Source organism: Rhincodon typus, chromosome 8 (genome assembly GCF_021869965.1).
Source record: "Rhincodon typus isolate 14 chromosome 8, sRhiTyp1.1, whole genome shotgun sequence".
Taxonomy (NCBI): domain Eukaryota; kingdom Metazoa; phylum Chordata; class Chondrichthyes; order Orectolobiformes; family Rhincodontidae; genus Rhincodon; species Rhincodon typus.
Genome location: NC_063339.1, coordinates 29572355 through 29592849, shown reverse-complemented (window position 1 = coordinate 29592849; position 20495 = coordinate 29572355). Strand labels below are relative to the sequence as shown.

General features: G+C 41.7%; 1 protein-coding gene across 2 annotated transcripts; it reads left to right on the top strand.

The window, feature by feature from the left end:
- Positions 1-6292: 6292 nt before the first annotated feature.
- LOC125483630 (Fanconi anemia group M protein-like) lies at positions 6293-18989 on the top strand. Of its 2 annotated transcripts, none has more exons than XM_048599616.1 (5): positions 6293-6911; positions 13464-13636; positions 13723-13800; positions 18058-18216; positions 18727-18989. In XM_048599616.1, the coding sequence occupies exons 1-5, from the start codon at positions 6377-6379 to the stop codon at positions 18742-18744; spliced, it is 963 nt and encodes a 320-aa protein (XP_048455573.1). In that variant the 5' UTR covers positions 6293-6376; the 3' UTR covers positions 18745-18989. The 2 variants fall into 2 exon arrangements, with proteins under 2 accessions (XP_048455573.1, XP_048455574.1); XM_048599617.1 differs by lacking the exon at positions 18727-18989 and adding an exon at positions 18552-18567.
- Positions 18990-20495: the final 1506 nt, after the last annotated feature.

Sequence of the window (20495 nt, the reverse complement as noted above, 5' to 3'; positions counted from 1 at the left end):
TAGCTCAAATCCTCTCTTCAAAATAATTACACCTCTTAAAGCCACAGTTTCATCACACTTTGTACCTTTGGCACTGATGATGAAATGGTCTGTGTATTAACAAACATTGAGAGGAAATAGGTGTAAATGCTGATATCAATCCTAAGAATTTTGAGCGATACTGAGGATGTAGAGATTAACTAGTAAATAATTATAGTAAAAATTGTAAATCTAATCTAATTAAATTTGAGTTAAGTAAAGCAAGTGAAAGTAAATTCATTGTGAAAATAGATTTCTGTCAAAAAGTGCAAAAAGTTATAACTTTTAGATTTGTTACAATTGTGTATTAATTTCTTTGTCACAAGTGCTTAATTAAGTGAGCTATTGAATGAAATCTGTTGGCTAGAATAAGTGGTTCAAATAAATCACTTCACACCAGAAGGAATAAAAGTTAAATGGAATGGTTAAACAGTCATAGAATGCCCAGAGTACCATTCAGAAACAGGCCATTTGGCCCAACAAGTCCACACCAATCCTCCAAAGAGCATCACACCCAGACCCACCCCCTAGCCTTTTCCTGTAACCCTGCATTTCCCATGGCTAATCCACCTAATTTACACATCCGTGGACTCTATGGGCAATTTAGCATGGTCAATCCACCTAACCTGCACATCTTTGGACTGTGGGAGGAAACCAGAGCACCCAGAGGAAACCCACAAAGACACAGGGAGAATGTGCAAACTCCACACAGACAGTCATCCAAGGCTGGGATTGAACCTGGGTCCCTGGCATTGTGAGGTGGCAGTGTGCCATCCAATGGTGTTAAAGACAAGTTTAAAGTAGTTGATTTTTGTTTGTGAAGTTGTTATGAATTCTCCCAATTGGAGATGATGATGACATTTGTTGTGGCTGTCAACTATTCCCAACTGACAACAGTTAACACTGTTTGTAACCAATCAGCTATTACTTTGGATACATAACCAGTTCTGAAGAAGAGTCATACCAGCCTCAAAATGTTAACTCTTTTTCCCTATCTTCAAATATTGCCAGAGCTGGTGAGTTTCTTCAGCGTTCTTTGTTTGTAATCACTGGTTGACTTTTTCTGTCCAGAAAAGTTGTCCTTTTTATTATCCCATTTCCTATTCGTAACAGGGAATCAGCAAACCTACCCCAAATAAATTGATGCATTGGTTATCAGCATGATGTGCGCAATTCTGGAAGAACAAAAGAAGAAACCAAAGATACACTGACTGTAACTTTAAGTTTCAAACCTTTATTTGGAAAACACAAAAAAATTAAATGTTACATAAATCATACAAATAAACACTTTCTTCACAAAACTTATATATAACTCAGAGATAGCAAGAACTGCAGATGCTGTAGTCAGAGTCTAACACAGTGTGGAGCTAGAGGAACACAGTTTGTCAGGCAGCATCAGAGGAGTAGGAAAGTTGATATTTCGGGTCGGGACCCTTCTTCAGAACTGGAAAGGGGACAGGAACTGGGAAATAAATAGAGGGAGGAGGGGTGGGGCTGGGGAAAGGTAGTTGGGATGGTGATGGGTGGATGCAGGTAGTGGGGATTTGTCAGTGGGAAGGCTGGGGTGGATAGGTGGGGGAGAAGGTGGATAGATTGTGTGAGGTCAAGGAGGTGGGGATGAGAGGGAGGTTTGATCATGGGATGAGGCCAGGGATGAGGAGATTTTAAATCTAGTGAATTTTATGTTCAGGCCATCGGGCTGTAGGTTCCGGAGGTGGAATATGAGCTGTTGCTTCTCCAGTTTGTGTCTGGCGTCATTGTAGCACTGGAGGATGCCCAGGATGCACATGTCAACAAGGGAGTGGGAGAGGGAGTTAAAATGATTAGTGACCAGAAGGTGTTGCTGATTCTCACATACAGAGTGCAGATGCTCCACAAAACAGTACCCAAGTCAAGCGCAAACATGTCCATTACCCCCTAACTGCATGCACCTATCAACACCCCATCTACCTTTCCCCAGCCTCACACATCCTCCCTCTCACCTCCTTGACTTGACACAAACTGTCCATCTTCTCTCCCACCTATCCGCCCCACCCTTCCCACTGACCAATCTCACCATCCCCTACCTGCATCCACTTTTCACCATCCCACCTACATTACCCCAGTCCCCTCCCTCCTCCCTCTATTTATTTCCCAGCTACCTACCCCCTTCCCAGTTCTGAAGAAGGGTCCCGACCTGAAACATCGACTTTTCTACTCCTCTGATGCTGCCTGACCTGCTGAGTTCCTCCAGCTCCACACTGTGTTGCATATAACACAGTTTATCCCCAGGAAATGCTTCTTGTTAAGATAATATGTTTTATTGGAGATGTAGGTTTACAACTCCTTTACCTCTTGTCACAATCTCCCCAGTTTAGTCCTGGGAACAGGGATGATTTGAATGAAGCATGCTGGAGTATAAAGAGAAAAAAAAATAAACAAGGTTCCACTGAATTGAATGACAGAACATTTTGAATGTGTAAGCTTTTCTTATTGGGTTGGATTTTCTCATTTTTTAAGCTAAGTGTTATTTTCAGGGAGTTTCATCGCAGGTGCCATGTCAACGCTCGCAACAACACTTCTCACACCATCTTCAACTCAGTATCTCATTAATTATGCAAGCTGCTTTGTTGGTGTCCCACTTGTGCAATAGTGTGGCCATGTTGCTGGGACCACTTTTTTAAAGCTTAATTAAACACCAGTTCAGATATTGCAAATTAGGAAGCATCTCAAATGCTGTCCGTTTAGGAAACTGAAATATGTCAGAAAAGATGCTGACATCTCGCTTTCCCGGTGATTCTGTTGGGTAGGGTGGGTTCGAGAGAAGGGCCATCCCCCATGTGGTCCACCACAACAGGAAGCCATGGCACCAAATGCAGTTGTCCTGAACGTGGATAGCAACGTGTGTCAATGCTGTCACTAGGGCAGGCAGAATGCATGGTTCAAATGAAGCTCATCCCACTGGGACATCTCTGTTCTATCTCAATGCCAGTTCCCTCAAATTGAAAGCCTTTCCACCCACACTAATCTCTTAGCCATATATTTAATTCCTTGACTTTGTTTACTCTATGCTAATTTGCCTGTGGCTCAACAGGTAATCAAGACATTATTACTTTAGAAATTCTGCATTTTAATGTAAATCCTATCTGTTCAAATTTATCAGCAGAATTTCCTTTGCCAGCCCTATCAATATCATTGGTACCAATGTTGATGACGATAACTGGTTCCCTCCTCTCCATCTCCAACTTCTTCTCCAACACAAAGAAGATGTCCATAACCCTTGCACTAGACAGGCAGCACAGCCTGTGGCACTCCTGCTCATAGCTGTACAGAATAGTAACTATCCACCAATTATGCTGTCTCCTTACCACAACAACATTCCCATATCCTCCACCACTTGAATGGCTCCTTGCTCCAAGGTGCTATAGTCAGTTTGCTCATTCTCCCCTTAGTGCCTGCTCTCATCCGCACAGCTTACAAGAACAGCATAACTCTTGGCAAATTGCTAGAGCTGAGACTCTTCAATTGCAATCCAATGTTGCCATATCTGTCTCACCCAGAGTCATATCCACCTCTCATATTGGTGGATAGCAGCTTCCACATGTTACAGCAGAAATATATCACCCGTCCTGCCATTACTAGAATACTTGATTTAATTTATAAATTAATGGCTCTACGTTGTGTGCAATTGGCAATTTATTGTTATAATACTTAATTTTTATTTCAAAAAATCCATGACCCCAGAACATTAGGATTCTGTATTACAATCTCCTCTCTTACTCCCCATAACATGTACAAGATAAGGTTTGGGGGGGGGAAACTGGCATCTGTCCTGAGAACTAATTACTGCAGATACTGGAATCTGTACTGAAAACAACAAATGCTGGAGATCACAGTGGGTCAGATAGCATCCACGGAGAGAGAGCAAGCTAACGTTTTGAGTTTAGATGACTCCTCATCAGAGCTGAAATGAAGTGTGGAGGGGACCACATTTATGCTATAGTTTGGGGTGGGGGGGATTCTGTGTGGGGATGGTGGGTGTAGGTGCTGATGAAGGAGAGATTAAGTGATTGGAATGTGGGAATGGCAGAACAATGACAGCATTGACACACGTTGTTATCCAAGTTCAGGACAACTGCAGTTGGTGCCATGGCTTCCTCTTGTGGTTGACCAGATGGAGGATGGCCCTTCTCTCGACAGTAACTGGGATGGGGAGGGCGGAGAATATGACAACAAGCTAAAACAAAAGGAAGAAATGGTTCACTATTTAAAGGTGTTGAACTCAATATTAAGTCTAGAAGGCTATAACGTGCTTAGTCTGAAGATGAGATGTTGTTCCTCCAGACTGCACTGTGATTCACTGGAACACTGCAGCATGCCGAGGACAGACATGTGAGCATGTGAGCAGGACGCTATGTTAAAATGACCAGCTGCAGGAAAGCAGTCACCCAAGCTGCGTTTTGTTTCTTCAATGTAGAGTAGGCCGCACTGGGTGCAGTACAAAAGATTGGTGGAGATACAGGTGAAATGCTGCTTCACCTGCAAAGACTGTTCAGGCCCTTGGATGGTGAGGAGGGAGGAGATGAGGGCGCAGGTGTTGCACCTTCTGTGGTTACATGAGAAGGTGCTGTGGAGTGGGGTTGTGGTGTTGGTGATTGTGGAATGGACTAGGGTGTCCCAGAGGGAACAATCCCTGCAAAATGCAGACAGCGGAGTGAGGGGAAGATGTGTTCGGTGGTGGCGTTCTGCTGGAGTTGTCTGAAATGACGGAGAATGATCCTTTGAATGCTGAGGTTGGTGGGACGAAAAGTGAGGACAAGGGAAACTGAACACACTGTTGTGAATTATGAGAAGGGGCAAGGGTGAAAGCATGAGTGATAGGTCGGATGCGGTTGAGGGCCCTGTCAACCACAGTGAGTGGGAAACCATTGTCATGGGAGAAGCAAGCTCTGTCAGCAGTACTGTTTTAGAAGGTGGTATCATCCGAACAGATGCGATGTCGGCGAAGGAAGTGGGAGAATGACTTGGAGTCCTTGCAGGACATCGGATGTGATGAGCTGTAGTGAAGGCAGCTATGGGAGTCAGTGGCTTTATAGTAGATGGCAGTGGACACTTTATACCCAAAAATGGAGACAGAGAGGTCAGGGAAAGGAAGGGAAGTGTTAGAAATGGATGATGTGCAAGTTATTGAGGGGTGGAAGTTGGAAGTAAAATGAATGAAGTTTTCAAGATCTTGGCAGGACCATGAAGCGGCACCGAAGCAGTCGTCAATGTACCGAGAAAAAAAGAGTTATGGGAGGCTCCAGTGGAAAATTGGAACAAGGCTCATTCCATATGCCCCATAAAGGGGCAGGCATTACTGGGACTCGTGTGGGTGCCCATAGCCACTCTTTTCACATAGCAGAAATGAGATGAATTGAAAGAGAAATTGTTCAGTAAGACAGCAAGTTCAGCTAGGCAGAGGAGAGTGGTGGTGGATGGGAATTGTTCAGGCCTCTGGTTGAGGAAAAATTTGTGAGCTCTCAGACCATCCTGGTGGGGAATGGAGGTGGAGAGGGATTGGACATCCATGTTGAACATGAACAGCAATTAGAGCCAGGGAATTGGAAATTGTCAATATGGTGGAGGGCATCAGAGGAATCATGGATGTAGTCTGGATAAGCAGAGGGAGAATGGAGTCAAGGTATGAGGAAATGAGGTCAGTAGGGTAGGAACAGGCTGATACAATGGGCCTACTGAGGCAGTCTGGTTTGTGGATTTTGGGAAGGAGGCAGAAGCAGGCTGTCTGGGGTTGGGAGACTACGAGGTTGGAGGCGGGGCAGGAAAATCTCCATAGGTCAGTGACAGTCCTGTCACCAATGGTGTGATGTTTGGATGTGGGGTCATGTGGTAGGAAGAAATGTCTGAGAGCTGGCACTGAGCCTGGACAAGGTGGAGATCAGTTTACCACACTACAATTTGCTCTGACCAAGAGTCAGCTAGGTTCGAAACATTAGCTTGTTCTCTCTCCATGGATGCTGCCTGTGATCTCCAGCATTTGTTGTTTTCTGAGGCAACTTATTCTTGCTGGGGTTGAGATATTTTCCCCAAACCACTTGTTGAATTGTTATTATAGGGTTATTGTATTGTTATTATATTGTATGTGGCTCACAGACAGGGACATTACCACTACACCACTTGAGCCTCAGCTCTAACCGTATCCATTAGGGGCAGCTTGGAGCTCCCTCGGTTAAGGCTGATCTCTTAGCAACGAGTGGCGGGGCCTGGTGTGCTTACGTCATAGGGGTGCGCCAGATTTGAATGTCGGGCGACAGTTAGTGCCGAGTCGCCTCTTGCGGGTTGCGCGCACCATCTGGATTGTTCCCGAGAAGTTTCTCGAATGAGCGGCGGGCGGCAGCGTACACTGTTTCAGAGCTGGGGCAACACAGCGCCCCGACCTCGGTTCCAGTCTCAGTCCCAGGGTGGGAGGAGCGCTGAGATCGGGCCTGCGGTAACTCCGGCGCCGGAGGATGGCTTCCAGGACGGGGAGGATGACGATGTGCTGCTGGTGGCGGTGTTTGAGGCTGAGCGATCCTTAGGCAGCCCTAAGCCGGGTTCGGAGAGCCTGCCGCCCGCCTCCTTTCCTGGCTTCGACCTGTCCTCTGGCGATGTGTGGATTTACCCGAGTAACTACCCCCTCCGGCCCTACCAGTTCGACATGGCCCGGGCGGCCCTTTTCCAGAACACCCTGGTGTGTCTGCCCACTGGCCTGGGCAAGACCTTCATCGCGGCCGTGGTCATGTACAACTTTTACCGCTGGTATCCCTCAGGGAAGATTGTGTTCATGGCCCCGACCAAACCCCTGGTCGCCCAGCAAATCGAAGCTTGTTACAAGGTCATGGGTATCCCGCAGGACCACATGACAGAGATGACAGGTAACCAAACAGCTGATGTGGCAGGTGGTGTCTAAACTCTCACCAACCTGCATTGGATTATCACAGGAGCAAAAATAGTCCGGGTCAACAAATTAGTATCAAGGTTTGATAGAAGTACAGAATTTGAACCCCAGTGACCATGGCTTAGGAACATGTTGCCTAATACATTTGCAAGTACAGGTATAAATCGTTTTATAATAGTGGGGAAACTCTGAACCCCTTCTTATTTCAAATTACTGGTCATCTTCAATTATCCTTTTTTCACTATCTTGAAAGTGTTGTTGCCTTCCAAGTACCATCTTTCTCACACCTTCCTGTTTGAATGTCTACAGATTTCTAGCCCTGAAATAGTACTGAAAAAAACTTAAATAAACTCATAGAAGTATAGGAGAGATTGGATTAGTTGGGATTATGTTGACCAGAGTTTAGAAGAAGGGGGCTGTGGAATCTCAGTGATATTTAAATTCTAACAGAACTATACAGGGTAAACATAGGAAAGATGTCCCCCATGACCAGTGACACAGAATTTCCTAGGTAGACAGTTGTACTTTTTAGTGATTGCTGCTGACATTCCTGATTATTAGCTAGTCTAGAACTGGGGTCACAGTCTAAGGATATGAGGTAGACCACTTAAGACTGAGATGAGAAATTTCAGAATGAGGAGCCTGTGGAATTCTCTGCCACGGAAAGCAGTTGAGTCCAAAACATTGAATGCTTTTTAAGAAGGAGATAGACATAGTTCTTGGGGCTAAAGTGATCAAAGGGCATGGGGTTAAAGCAGAAACAGTGTACTAAGTTAGATCATAGATCATAGAATCCCTACAGTGTGGAAACAGGCCATTTGGGTGATTAGCCATGATCATGTTGAATGGTGGAGCAGGCTCGTGGAGCCAAATAGCTTACTCTTTTTCCTATTTTCTATGTCTGTCTGGGTTTGGTTAAGAAACAATGTCATCTGTGACTGACAACATAGTACATTTTCCTTCTTTTACTTTGCAGTTGTTGGTGTGGTTAAAAATTGCAGAAATTCACCAAAGATCCTCAGACAGCCCCTTCCAAACCCATGACCACTTCCATTTAGAAGGACGAGGGCAGCAGACATGTGGGAACACCACCACCTCCAAGTTCCCCTCCAAGTCACTCTCCATCCTGACTTGGAAATATAACCCCGTTCCTTCACTGTCGCTGGGTCAAAATCCTGGAATTCCCTCCCTAATAGCATTGTGCCAACACACAGCAGGAGGACTGTAGCGGTTCAAGAAGGCAGCTCGCCACCACCTTCTCAAGGGTGGCTAGGGTTGGGCAAGAAATGCTGGCCAGCCAGTGACACCCACATGCCACAAATGAATAGGAAAAGAAATACTATCTCAACCAATGCCTGTCTCTGGTCAATAGAATTACCCAGTTTAGTTACATTCTTTCTTGTTTGACTATTACTAGAGCTGTTGTAGTTTCCAAAATAGAAACATGAAGTGGAGATGAAAATCAATCATAACGCTCAGCTTTGCCCTCGAGTTTCATTTGCAAATGTCTTTAGATCAACTTGCTTATTAGGATTAGGATTAGATTTATAGCTTGGGTTGTGGATGTTATATTTTGGTCACAAGAACCAGTTAGATGCTGGGTGTTCTGTGGCGTATGATTTAGTTCTTTAATTTCGCAATGTTTCCATCCTCTGCAACAAAATAAAAGCAAAGTACTGCAAATGCTGGCGATCTGAAATAAAAATACAAAGTGCTGGAGAAACGCTAATGGATGTGACAGCATCTGTGGAAAGAGGAACAGAATAAATGTTTGAAGACCAGTATGACTCTGGAACATGTACACCAGCATATATAATGTATAACCTTGTAGAGTGATGGAAAACTCCCCACTTGCCTGAGTGAATGCAACCCAAAAGACGTAATTTTGGGACCAAGCAGGGCAAAGCTGCCAGGTTGATTGGCATCCATGCACCACCTATAAACATTCATGGCCTCTGCCTGTAGTACATTGGTTTAAGTGTACACTTTCCACAAGATGCACTGAAGTAACTTGCTAGGACTGCTTCAATAACATTTTTCCAAATCCGCACCCTATACTAACTATTGCAGAATAGTATGAACATGGAAACATCACTACCTGCAATTTCCTCTCTGTCACCCACCCCACAACAAGCATATCCTCAAAGTGGGCTATGAAGTTAGTTAGCTCATTTAGTCCCTTGTTTATCAGGTGTTCCCAATTTTTAAAAATAATTCTGTAGCAAAGCTTTAGTCTTAAACAAGATAAAGGACAATTTATTATGTAATTATTGCTGAAAACAACTAATTTTTAAAAAAGTGGTTATTATCTAAACTACAAATTCAAATATTGGAAAGTAGATCTGGACTAAAAAGTACTCCCAGATGAAAGTGAGGTCTTTATTGTTGTTACTGGCTTGCTAGTTGCTTTAAGACTTTTTTTTTCAAAGAGAAGATGTTGAAAGCTTGTATTTAGAATTCAGCAGTCATGATGGCACTTGGAGGTTTCTCCAACAGATGGACTGAACAGAACAGGGTTTTGGGAGGGAGCGAAAGGTCTTTTTATTTTGCTTTCATGTAACTGCATGTTATGGCCCTGGTAGCCTTGTTCGATACTGCACTTTAGCTGGGTTACCTTTCTTTGTTTCCCTGTTGAGAATTTTTGTCCCTGTATGAAGATTTGAGATGGTATCGCACAGCGCTGTTCTTGGTGTTCTGCTTGAAATGATGTCTCAAAGCCTGATGGAAAATTTTATCACAGCTATTGTTTAACTTTGACAAATTGTTATACTATAAAGCAGAGTCAGTTACATTGAAATTTATTTCCAATCTCTTTTTAATATCAGAATTTTGAGCTGTGACCTATTTAAAGAATTCATTGTGTTGTCCAAATATTAATCAAATTCTAAATGTCTTCCTTTCTGCTTATGCTGAGATAATATCAGTCTCTCTCTGCCAGTTTGTTTATAGAGAATTGAAAAAGACAATCGCGAAATTTTCTGGAGCCAGTTTGCAGGATTCACTGTCCGCTTTTATAGGCAGAATAATCATTTTTACAAAATTATATATCATAACTTGTTATAATCCCAATTGATGGTACTCCTGGTCAAATCGGATCGCCGAATAAAATCTGGCCTCATGGATCATGTTTTTTTGAAAAGTTAATGTGGTGGCTATTACAGAAAAATAACCACGTAAGGCAGTGGAGTTTCTTTAACAATAGAAGAGAAGTTTATTGCATAACAGATGGGAACAGAAAATAAACCAAACTATCTAAATGTAAAACACAGTTAGAAAAATCTTAAAACAACCAGAAAAACAAAGATGCAACCTATTCCCCAAAGCTATTGCTTTACATGGATTCAAATCCAGAGAAATTACGTCTCTATTTCAAATACTTGAGTTTGTTTTAATTCATTCTCCTCATTTTCTTCCCTGTGAACTGTGGAGTCCCACATAATTAGACTTAAAACTTCCAATAATCTGCAGATTTCTAGCCACATACTCCTTGCCTGGAATCTGCACATACTAAACTTTTCTATTGAGGTAACTTATTTCCTTAACTGCCCTGAAAAAAATCTAGAAAAAAAGACTGTCCTTTAACCAGTCAGGTTTAAAAAAAAATCAATCTCAGCGTTTCCAAAATCCTTTGATCTTTGATTATCTTGGATTTGGTTCTGGGTAAAGGCCTACAATTTTTACACTGCCTGTTGTGAACCACCCAGTATATAAATTATCCATTGCTTAGGATTTTGTGGGGTTGGGGTTGGGGTTGGGGGGCAGCTAATAACCCTCGGCTCCATTTTCCTGCCTTTTGTCCATAATCCTTGATTCGTTCAAAGATTAAAAATATGTTTATCTCGGCCTTGAATATACTTAATAACCCAGCTTCAACAGCTCTCTGGTAAAGAGGTCCACAGATTCACTACCTCTGAGTGCAAAAATTCTTCCTGTTTTGTCTTAAGTGGGTGATGATTTCTTCTGAGATTATGCACTCTGGTCCTAGATTCTCGCCCAAGAAGAAACACCCTCTACTCCTTTATAACACAGTGTGGAGCTGCAGTAACACAGCAGGCCAGGCAGGATGCTGCCTGGCCTGCTGTGTTACTGCAGCTCCACACTGTGTTATCTCTGACTTCAGCATCAGTTCTTACTATCTCTACTTATTTATCCTGTTTGTGTGTTTCTTGCATGTTTCAATAACGTTGCCTCCCATTCTTCTTAATTCCAATGACAACAAACTACTTCCCATAGGACAGTCCTTCCATACCTAATATCACCGTAGTGAACCTTCTCTGAACTGTCTCCAATTCCATTGTATCTATCCTTAGATAAGGGATCTAAAACTGTTCACAGTATTTCTGCTATGGTGTGACTCGTGCCTTGTGTGGTCTTAGCAAACCTCCCTACTTATATACTCCACTTACCTTCCCTATGAACCATTGATCTTGGCTGCTAGCTTTTAGTGATTCATGTATGTGGACTCCCAAATCCCTCTGTTCTGTAGCTTTCTCCATTCAAATAATATTCAGCTCCCCTGTTCTTTTTGCCAAAATGTGTAACCTCACATTTTCCCACATTATATTCCATCTGCCAAGATTTTGCCCATTCAGTTAATCTGTCTACATCCACTTCAAACTCTGTCACCCTGAACACTTTCCTTCCAACATAACTTTGTGTAATCTGCAAATTTGGCTAAAGTAGACATTCACTTTCCTCATCCAAGTCATTAATATATATTATAAATGATCGTGGCCCCAGCGCTGATCCCCGTGGCACACTTCTAGTTACAGTTCGCCATCCTGAAAATGGCATCCATACCCCAACTCTGTCTCCTCTCAGCATATTAGTGGATAGGGGATTAGTGGATTAGAGATTTTTGGTGGAGATAGCCAATCCTCTATCCAGCACCGAGGGCTGTTTTCTTATTAAGTAGTCTAATGTGTGGTACCTCATTAAATGTCTTCTGCAAATCAAAATTTCATCTGTTGCTTCCTGAATGACTCAAGTTTATCAGGCATGCCTGCCCATTCATGATGCAATGCTGATTCTACTTGATTGTATTATATATTTATAAATGCTCTGCTATTAAGTCCTTTATAATAGACTTTCACGTTTTCCCAATAACTACTGTTAAGCTAACTTGCCAAAATTACTTTTTTTTTTTTGCCTTCTTTCCCTTTCTTTCGGAGTTTTCCACTCTTCTGGAACTTTTCTAGAATCTAAGGATTCCTGGCAGATTGTTACCAGTGCATTCACAAAACCATAGCTACTTTAATATCGTAGGATACATCCCATCAGGTCCAGAGTACTTGTTGGTCTTCAGCCCGATAACTATCTACAGTAAAGTGCTAGCGGAAAGTAATTGTATTTATTTCATCTCCTCCTTTTGCCTCTTGCATTTTAATTCTTCTGGAATTCTTTTAGTGTCTTCTACTGTGAAGACTAATGCAATTTATTCAACTGCTCTGCCATTTCCTGGTTCCCCATTACTATTACCTCATTTTCTAAGGGGTCTATGTTCATTTTGGTTTCTCTCTTTTTTAAAGAAATTCTTACTGTCTGTCTTTGTATTTCTTACAAGTTTACTCTCACTCCCTCTTTATTATTTCTTTGATACCTTTTTACGGTATTTGAAACTTCGCAATCATCTGGTCTGCACTAATCTTTGCCAAAATGTATAGTTTTTTTTTCTTTCAATTTGATGTTATCCTTAACTTCCATGGTTGGTAACACCTTACTCGAATCCTTTCCTGCTGGGATGTATTTTTGCTGTGAGCCTTGAATTGTTTAGTGTCTGCCATTGTTCCTCAACATGTCTTAACTACTTTGAGTCCATTCCAGCCAGCCTTACCTTCATTCCTTTTTAATTGCTGTTATTTAAGCTTATCTCAGTTTTTTTCTGACCCAAGTTCATCTCTCAAGCTGAATCGTAAATAGCTTGGTCCCTGTTGGATCCACAACATATTGTTCTAGGAAACTGTCTGCAGTAGACACTATGAATTCTTTCTGATGGCTATCTCTGCCAATCTGACTATCCCAATCTATATGAAGATTTAACGCACCCATGATTAATGTACTGCCTTTGTTACATTCCTTCATTATCTCCTGATTTATTCTCTCTACCACCATATAGCTACTATTAGGGGGCCTATAGACTCTTTAGGTGCTTGCAGTTTGATAAATATTTTACATAAATAATTATTTGTATTACTTTTACTTGGTACTGATGTAATATTATAGAGACTTTTATAGTAACTGTTTTTTGCTTGTATCCAGAGCATTATTTCCTTCATGTACACTTTCAACCATAATAACAGTTCAAACATTTCAAAATTCATGGTCAAAATCAGTGGATTGCATGTTCTTAAACTGGACTCAAAGTTATTATTTCCGGCTTTACTTAGTTGCAAGACAGAATGCCAAGGCAATCTCCTGAAAATGCCATTGCTAATTATGAGGCATCCAGGTCTCTCCTGCTTAACTTTTATATTAGAAAATACATGAACTAAAACTGACATCAAACTGAACATTCAGTAACTTTTTGCAGGTAAGACACAGGCGTCGAATCGGCAGAATATTTGGAATGCCAAACGAGTTGTCTTCCTTACACCTCAAGTTATGATGAATGATCTTTCTCGTGAAGCTTGTCCAGCTGCTGATGTGAAGTGTTTGGTTGTTGATGAAGCTCACAAGGCACTAGGAAATCATGCTTACTGCCAGGTACAATAAATGTTGTGCATGTAGCTTTATTTTGTGTGAGCGATGTCTTATGTTTTTTTTCATTATTTTCTCTTTCTTTCTCGCAGGTTGTTCGAGAGCTGTGTAATTATACACATCAGTTCCGTGTTCTTGCTTTGACTGCAACGCCAGGTAGTGACGTAAAGGTTCGTTACTCGTGCAATCTATCCAAAATGTGAAAGTTGAATGATTTTGAAGTTAATCTGTTTTACTGAAATTCAGGTAATTGCAGTTCACAAAGGAATTAAACAAGGAAGAATGTCAAAGCTATAAGCGTTTGAGGCCTGGAGGGTGCCCATATATTCACTTCAGATATCTGCAGTTCATTTACTGTAAATATTGAAACAATAAGTGGTGTTGGGGCTTCTATCCATTACACAGAATACCTTATTCTTCTTATATGTTTGCTTACCCACAAGCATACAAACATAGAAATATGTTCATATTCATCTCCTTTATTACACTTAAAAATTACCATTGGGTTTAAGTTTGTTGCATTGTCTGTAAATAGGAACATAGGAGCACGTGTAAGTCATTCAACCCCTTGAACTTGCTCCAGCGTTTTAGATCATGGTTGATCACCATATCTATGCTGTTTTTCAGTGCTGTCCTCGTATTTCTTAATGCCACCAGTAATTAGAAATCTTTCAATGTCTGCCTTGAATCTACTTGAATGACTGAACTTCCAAAGCTGTACGGCAAAGAGAGTTTCAAAGACTCTGGTCCTCGGAGATAAAAATTTCCCTCCTTCTTCATAAACTGTGTCCTCTGTTTCATCTTGTAGGACACTAGAACAATACTTTCAACATCCGATTTATAAAGTCTCCTGAGGACCTTTCAAGTTTCAATAAAATCATCTCTCATTCTTCTAAAGTCTGGGTACAGTCCAGCCTGTCCAATTTTTCTCATAAGTATCAATTAAGTGAATCTTCTTTGAATTGCTTTTAATATTTTATATCCTTCTTTAAATAAGGAGATTAAAATCGTACATAGCACTGCAGATGTGATCTCCCTAGAACCATGTACGATAGCAAAACATCCCCACTTTTATAACACAGTGTGGAACTGAAGGAACATAGTAGGCCAGGCAGCATCAGAGGAGTAGGAAAGTTGACGTTTCGGGTCGGGCCTGCTGTGTTCCTCCAGCTCCACACTGTGTTATCTCTGACTCCACATCTGCAGTTCCTACTATCCCCACTTTCATTTTCTCTTCCTGTTGCAAAAAACACCAAAATTCCATTTATGTTCCTTAGCAATCTTTTGTGATTCATGTACCGGGACACCCAAATTTCTCAGTAGCTCTGTTCTGCAGTCTCTCCCCATTTAAACATTATGCTGCTTTTCTATAATTCCTGTGAAAGTGGAGAAATTTACATTTTCTGACTGAATTAGCCAAATTTGTGCTCACTCATTTAAGCTATGTATTTTCCCTTTGCAGAATTGTAATGTTCTCTTTAAAACTTGGTCCACAACCTATTTTTGAATCATAGAGTTATACACCACGGAGTTATTCAGCCTCTTCCTATAGATCAAACCCTCCACGCTCGGCAACATCCTCGTAAACCCTTTCTGCACCTTCTCAAGTTTAACATGTTTCCTTTGGAAGGGTGAATCATCAGCAATTTTATCAACTATTTGGTTCCTTCATCAAAATCATATTTACGCTTATTCTCTCTTTCCTGTTAGTTGAGCAATCCTCTTTTTAAGCTAATATGTTATTCCCTACACCATAAGATCTTAATTTATGTAATAACCTTTGAGGCATCTTGTTGAATGCCTTTGGAGTACAGTCCATCCACTGACATTACTCTCTAATCGTGTTTGTTGCTTCCTCAAAGAGCTCAAAGTGAAGCACAAATTTTTTTCCACAAAACAATGTTGATTCTGCTTGATTACATTAATCTCCTTAATTTTAGGTTCCAGCATTTTCGCTATGACTACTGTTCAGATAACTGACCTTTAATTTCCTGTTTTCTATCTCTTTCCTTTCTGAATAGAGGAGTCACATATTTGCTATTTTCCAATCTGTATTCCCTCTACCTTCATCCTCCTCTGCTCCAATGTAGTAAAATTTTAGCCTATACAATCATTCCTTATCAAATATTCCAATCTAGACAATATGTTTGTGTAATTCGTAAACCTGTTCAAGAACTCGGGAAGGAAAGGTTGGAGTTGTCTCATAATTTAAAAGGATAGGGAGGTGAAAGATGTTGTTTTGTTTTTGAGGGCCAGTGGTCAATGTGCTTTTGAAATGGATTATGTACCTTTTGGAGAAGATGAGGTAGCAGAGATATGTGGTCTGTATTTTCTTTGGAATTAAGATGGTGCAGAGGTGGAGCGCGCATGTAGGAAATGAGCCCTGAGTGAATTAACCAGATCGATGAGGTTCAGGCTAATTTGGTCAGAGAATCTGGGTCGACTGGCTTATAGGAACATAGGTGCAGTACTGGGCCATTCAGCTTCTCGAGCCTCTTCTACCATTCAATGACATCATGGCTGATCTTGGCTTAATTCTACATATCTGCCTTTGGCCCATAATCCCTTAATATCTTTGCTTAACTTTATCTCACTTAAAAGTTTTGTTAACAACTGATGCTGCACCACTGCTATTTGTGGAAAAGAGTTCGAAACATCTACCGTGCTCTATGTGTAGAAGTGCTTCTGTCTGGCCCCAATTTTCAAACTATGCCCCCAAATTCTAGAATCCTCAACCAGCGTTAATTGTTTATCTTTATCTATCCTGTCTTTTCCTGTTAATATTTTGAAGACTTCAATCAGATCATCCTTCATATTTCTTAAATTCTAGAGAAAATAGCCCTAATTTGTGTAATCTTTCCTCATAACTTAACACCTTAAATCCAGGAATCATTCTTGTAAACCTACATTGTAGTCCCTCCAAGGGCAGCATAACCTTCCTAAGATTGGTGTCCAGATCTGCTCTCAGTACTCCAAGTGAAGTTTAACTAGGGTTTTGTATAGGTGCAGCATAACTTATGCATTCTTGTACTCCAGTTGTCTAGGTACAAAGGCTAGCATTCCATTAGTTTTCTTGATTAAAATATCACAAACAAACGAAGAAAATAAAGATTTATGCACTTGAACCCTCACGTCTCCTGGAATATCCATTGTATACAACTTCATACCACCTAGAAAGTACCCTGATCTATTCTTTTACAGTCCAAAATCGATAACCTTACACTTGTTATGTTGAACTACATCTGCCATCATTTTGCCCATTCACTTAGTCTATCAATGTCCTTTTGTAGTTTTATGCTGTCAACCAAGCTGCCTAATTTTGTGTCATCAGCAAATTTGAAATTATGACTTTGGTTATTGATTACTTGGATAATGGCACAATGTGAATATTGAGGCCTTAAGATTCTTGTGGGACACCACTGGTCACATCCTTGATTGGCATAGGGGAGAAATGGTTAAATGGTAGATGAATGAAGATGCCTGTGAATTCTTTTCACTTGTTGGTATCACTTACCAACAAGAGGTTGGCAATGGAAAAATGTTGGGATTAGCTTTGGTCCCCAGGATTATTACAGAGTAGTGGATGGAGAAAGAAATCCATTGAAACATGATGCATAGCAGCTGGATTCGGTGGTTCATGGCTATACCACTGTGTGATGGGCAGTCGGTTTGTGTTCCTTTGTCGTTGGAGCCAAGATGAGTCTCTGCTTTGTTAATTCAGACAGCTGCTGGTGATGGTGTTGAATTGATTAGGACGTCAAAGATGGAGTGATGTTGAGTGGCTCAGCACATTGAAAACTGCAGAGATATCATGGCAACTTAAGGCACTTGGGAGTACAAAAAGAGTAGCTGGAAGCATCTTTAAAGAAATTTGTTGTTCTCGAACTTTTCTCTCGCTCGCTGTTGCTCTCACACACACACGCACATGCAATTTCTCGCACGCTCTCGCTCTCACACACACATGCAATTTCTCGTGCTCACGCTCTCTCTCTCTAATTCAATAACAAAAAAAGTCGAATTGAGAATCTAATGGTGACCATGAAATCATTGATTGTCCGAAAAAACCCATCTGGTTCACTAATGTCCAGTAGTAAAGGAATCTGCAATCCTTAGCTGTTCTGGCTTACGTGTGACTCCAGACCCACAGCAACGTGGTTGACTTTTAACACTTGAGGATGGTCAATAAATGGCGGTCTAGCCAGCAATGCCCACATCCTGTGAAGCAATTTTTAAACAAAAACTCTTTTGCTTTTCTACTCTGTCTCGCTTTTTTAAATTTTGTTTTTCTCTCCCTCTTTCCCCCTCTCTAGCTCTCTTCTTCTCTCTTGTAGGGTTGAACAGATTTGGACAGCATTTGGGAGATGAAGCATGCAAGCACTTATAATTTGCTCATACTGATTTACGTAACTATTACATTTTTACAACAGGCTGTACAACAAGTCCTTTCAAACCTGATGATTTCGCATCTTGAGGTTAGGTCTGAAAATTCCCTGGACCTCCAGCCTTACTCTCACCACAGACAAGTGGAGAAGTTTGTTGTTCCTCTGGGTAATGAGCTGATTGCTATCCAGTCTTTATACCTACAGGTACGTGTTATTTCTGTCTGGAAAATGCAGTGAAATTATTTGACTTTAGTGGAATTTTAACTAAATAGTAAAATGTCTGACTTTTCAGAGTTTACAATCCATCTTCCATCCTCGAGCTACTTCTTAATTTTCTTGCAAAAAAGTTGCTTTGGTTTGAAATAAAATCTTAAATCCAGAAGTAGCACCAGATATATTTAAAAATGAGGTGTCAATTTGGTGCAACTACCATACAGGACTACTTGCTTATGCTGTTTGGCACGCAGCAAGTGATAGACAGCTAAACAATCCTACAACAACCAAATCAGATCTAAGCTCTGCAATCTTTCCAAATCCAGTTGTGAATGGTGGTGGATAATTAAACAACTCACTGGAGGAGGAGGCTTCACAAATATCCACATCCTCAATGATGGAAGAACCCAACATATCAGTGCAAAAGGTAAGGCTGGAGCATTCACAGCAATCTTCAGCCAGACATGTCAAGTGTGTGATCCTTCTCTGCCTTCTCCACAGGTCCCCAACATCACTTAGACTTCAGCAAATTCAGTTAGCTCCACGTGATATCAAGAAATGGTTGGAGGCACTGGATAGTGCAAAGGTTATGGGCCCTGACAACGTTCTGGCAATACTACTGAAAATTTATGGTCCAGAACTTGTTGCTCCCCTCGCCAAGCTCTTCCAGCACGGTTAGAACACTGGTATCTGTCTGACAATGTGGAAAATTTTCCAGATATGTCCTATACACACAAATCAGGACAAATCCAACACTGCCAATTACTGCCCCATTAGTCTACTCTCGTACATCAGTAAATTGATGGAAGGTGTCATCAACAGTGCTGTCAAGCAGCACCTGCTCAGCGTAACCTGTTCAGTGACCATGACCACTTCTATCTCGAAGACAAAGGCAGCAGAACACCACAGCCTGCAAGTTCCCATCCATGCCATTCGCCATCCAACATGGAAATGTATTGCTCACTAACACTGGGTCAAAATCCTGGAATACCATCCCTAAGGGCATTGTGGGGCAGCTCACCACCTTCTCAAGGGCAATTAAAAATGGGCAACAACTGCTGGCCAGCCAGTGATGCCCACTCCACAAATAAGTTTATTTAACATGCTTAAGATTAAAGTTCCCTCTTAAGCTTTGTGCCCTGAGTGTTTCTATGCAGTCCAAACACAAGTCGATCCTTTGAGCTGCTTTGCATGTCTGACTGTTCAAACAAAAATGCTCTCTCAAATCAGCGTGGCACTGCAAAAACAGAATGGCAGGCTATGTTTCTATAGTTCTTTGCTGTCTTTTCAATTAAGTCTTTTCTCAACCTTATTGTAATAATGCTTCTATAGTAAGCTAGCTTTACTTAAAAATGGTTAATGGATATTATGGAGACAATTTTGCTTCTGATAAAAGTATAGCAAAAACTTGTATGAAGAATGAAAATATTTATGTTTAAAGCTGTGTTGCTAGTTTGCGTTAATCATGGTTCTGATTTTTAAAACAACGATTTGGAGCTCAATCAAATGAGCTAAATTTAAGTGTGATTTTGTTTTTTGAACATTGTGGTGCATACAAAGTTACACTATAACTTTGTTGAATCAGAGATAGTAGGAACTGCAGATAAGAACCAAAAAAGAATCCCCCTCGTCCTCGCGTACCAACCCACCAACCTCCGGATCCAACGCATCATCCTCCGACACTTCCGCCATCTGCAATCCGACCCCACCACCAAAGACATCTTTCCCTCCCCACCTTTATCTGGTTTCCGGAGGGACAACTCTCTCCGTGACTCCCTTGTCCGCTCCACACTCCCCTCCAGCTCCACCACACCCGGCACTTTTCCCTGCAACCGCAGGAAGTGCTACACCTGCCCCCATACCTCCTCCCTCACCCCCATCCCAGGCCCCAAGAAGACTTTCCACATCAAGCAGATGTTCACCTGCACATCTGCCAATGTGGTATACTGCATCCGCTGTACCCGGTGTGGCTTCCTCTACATCGGGGAAACCAAGCGGAGACTCGGGGACCGCTTTGCAGAACACCTACGCTCGGTTCGCAACAAACAACTGCACCTCCCAGTCGCGAACCATTTCAACTCCCCCTCCCATTCCTCAGACGACATGTCCATCCTGGGCCTCCTGCAGTGCCACAACGATGCCACCCGAAGGTTGCAGGAACAGCAACTCATATTCCGCTTGGGAACCCTGCAGCCCAATGGTATCAATGTGGATTTCACAAGTTTCAAAATCTCCCCTCCCCCCACCGCATCCCAAAACCAGTCCAACTC

Excerpts from the sequence above, each read along its gene's own strand:
- LOC125483630 (XM_048599616.1), top strand. The coding sequence starts at position 6,377 with ATGAGCGGCGGGCGGCAGCGTACACTGTTTCAGAGCTGGGGCAACACA. Across the intron at positions 13,637-13,722 it reads GAAATCATGCTTACTGCCAG|GTTGTTCGAGAGCTGTGTAA; the intron begins GTACAATAAATG and ends TCTTTCTCGCAG. Across the intron at positions 13,801-18,057 it reads CGCCAGGTAGTGACGTAAAG|GCTGTACAACAAGTCCTTTC; the intron begins GTTCGTTACTCG and ends TTTTTACAACAG.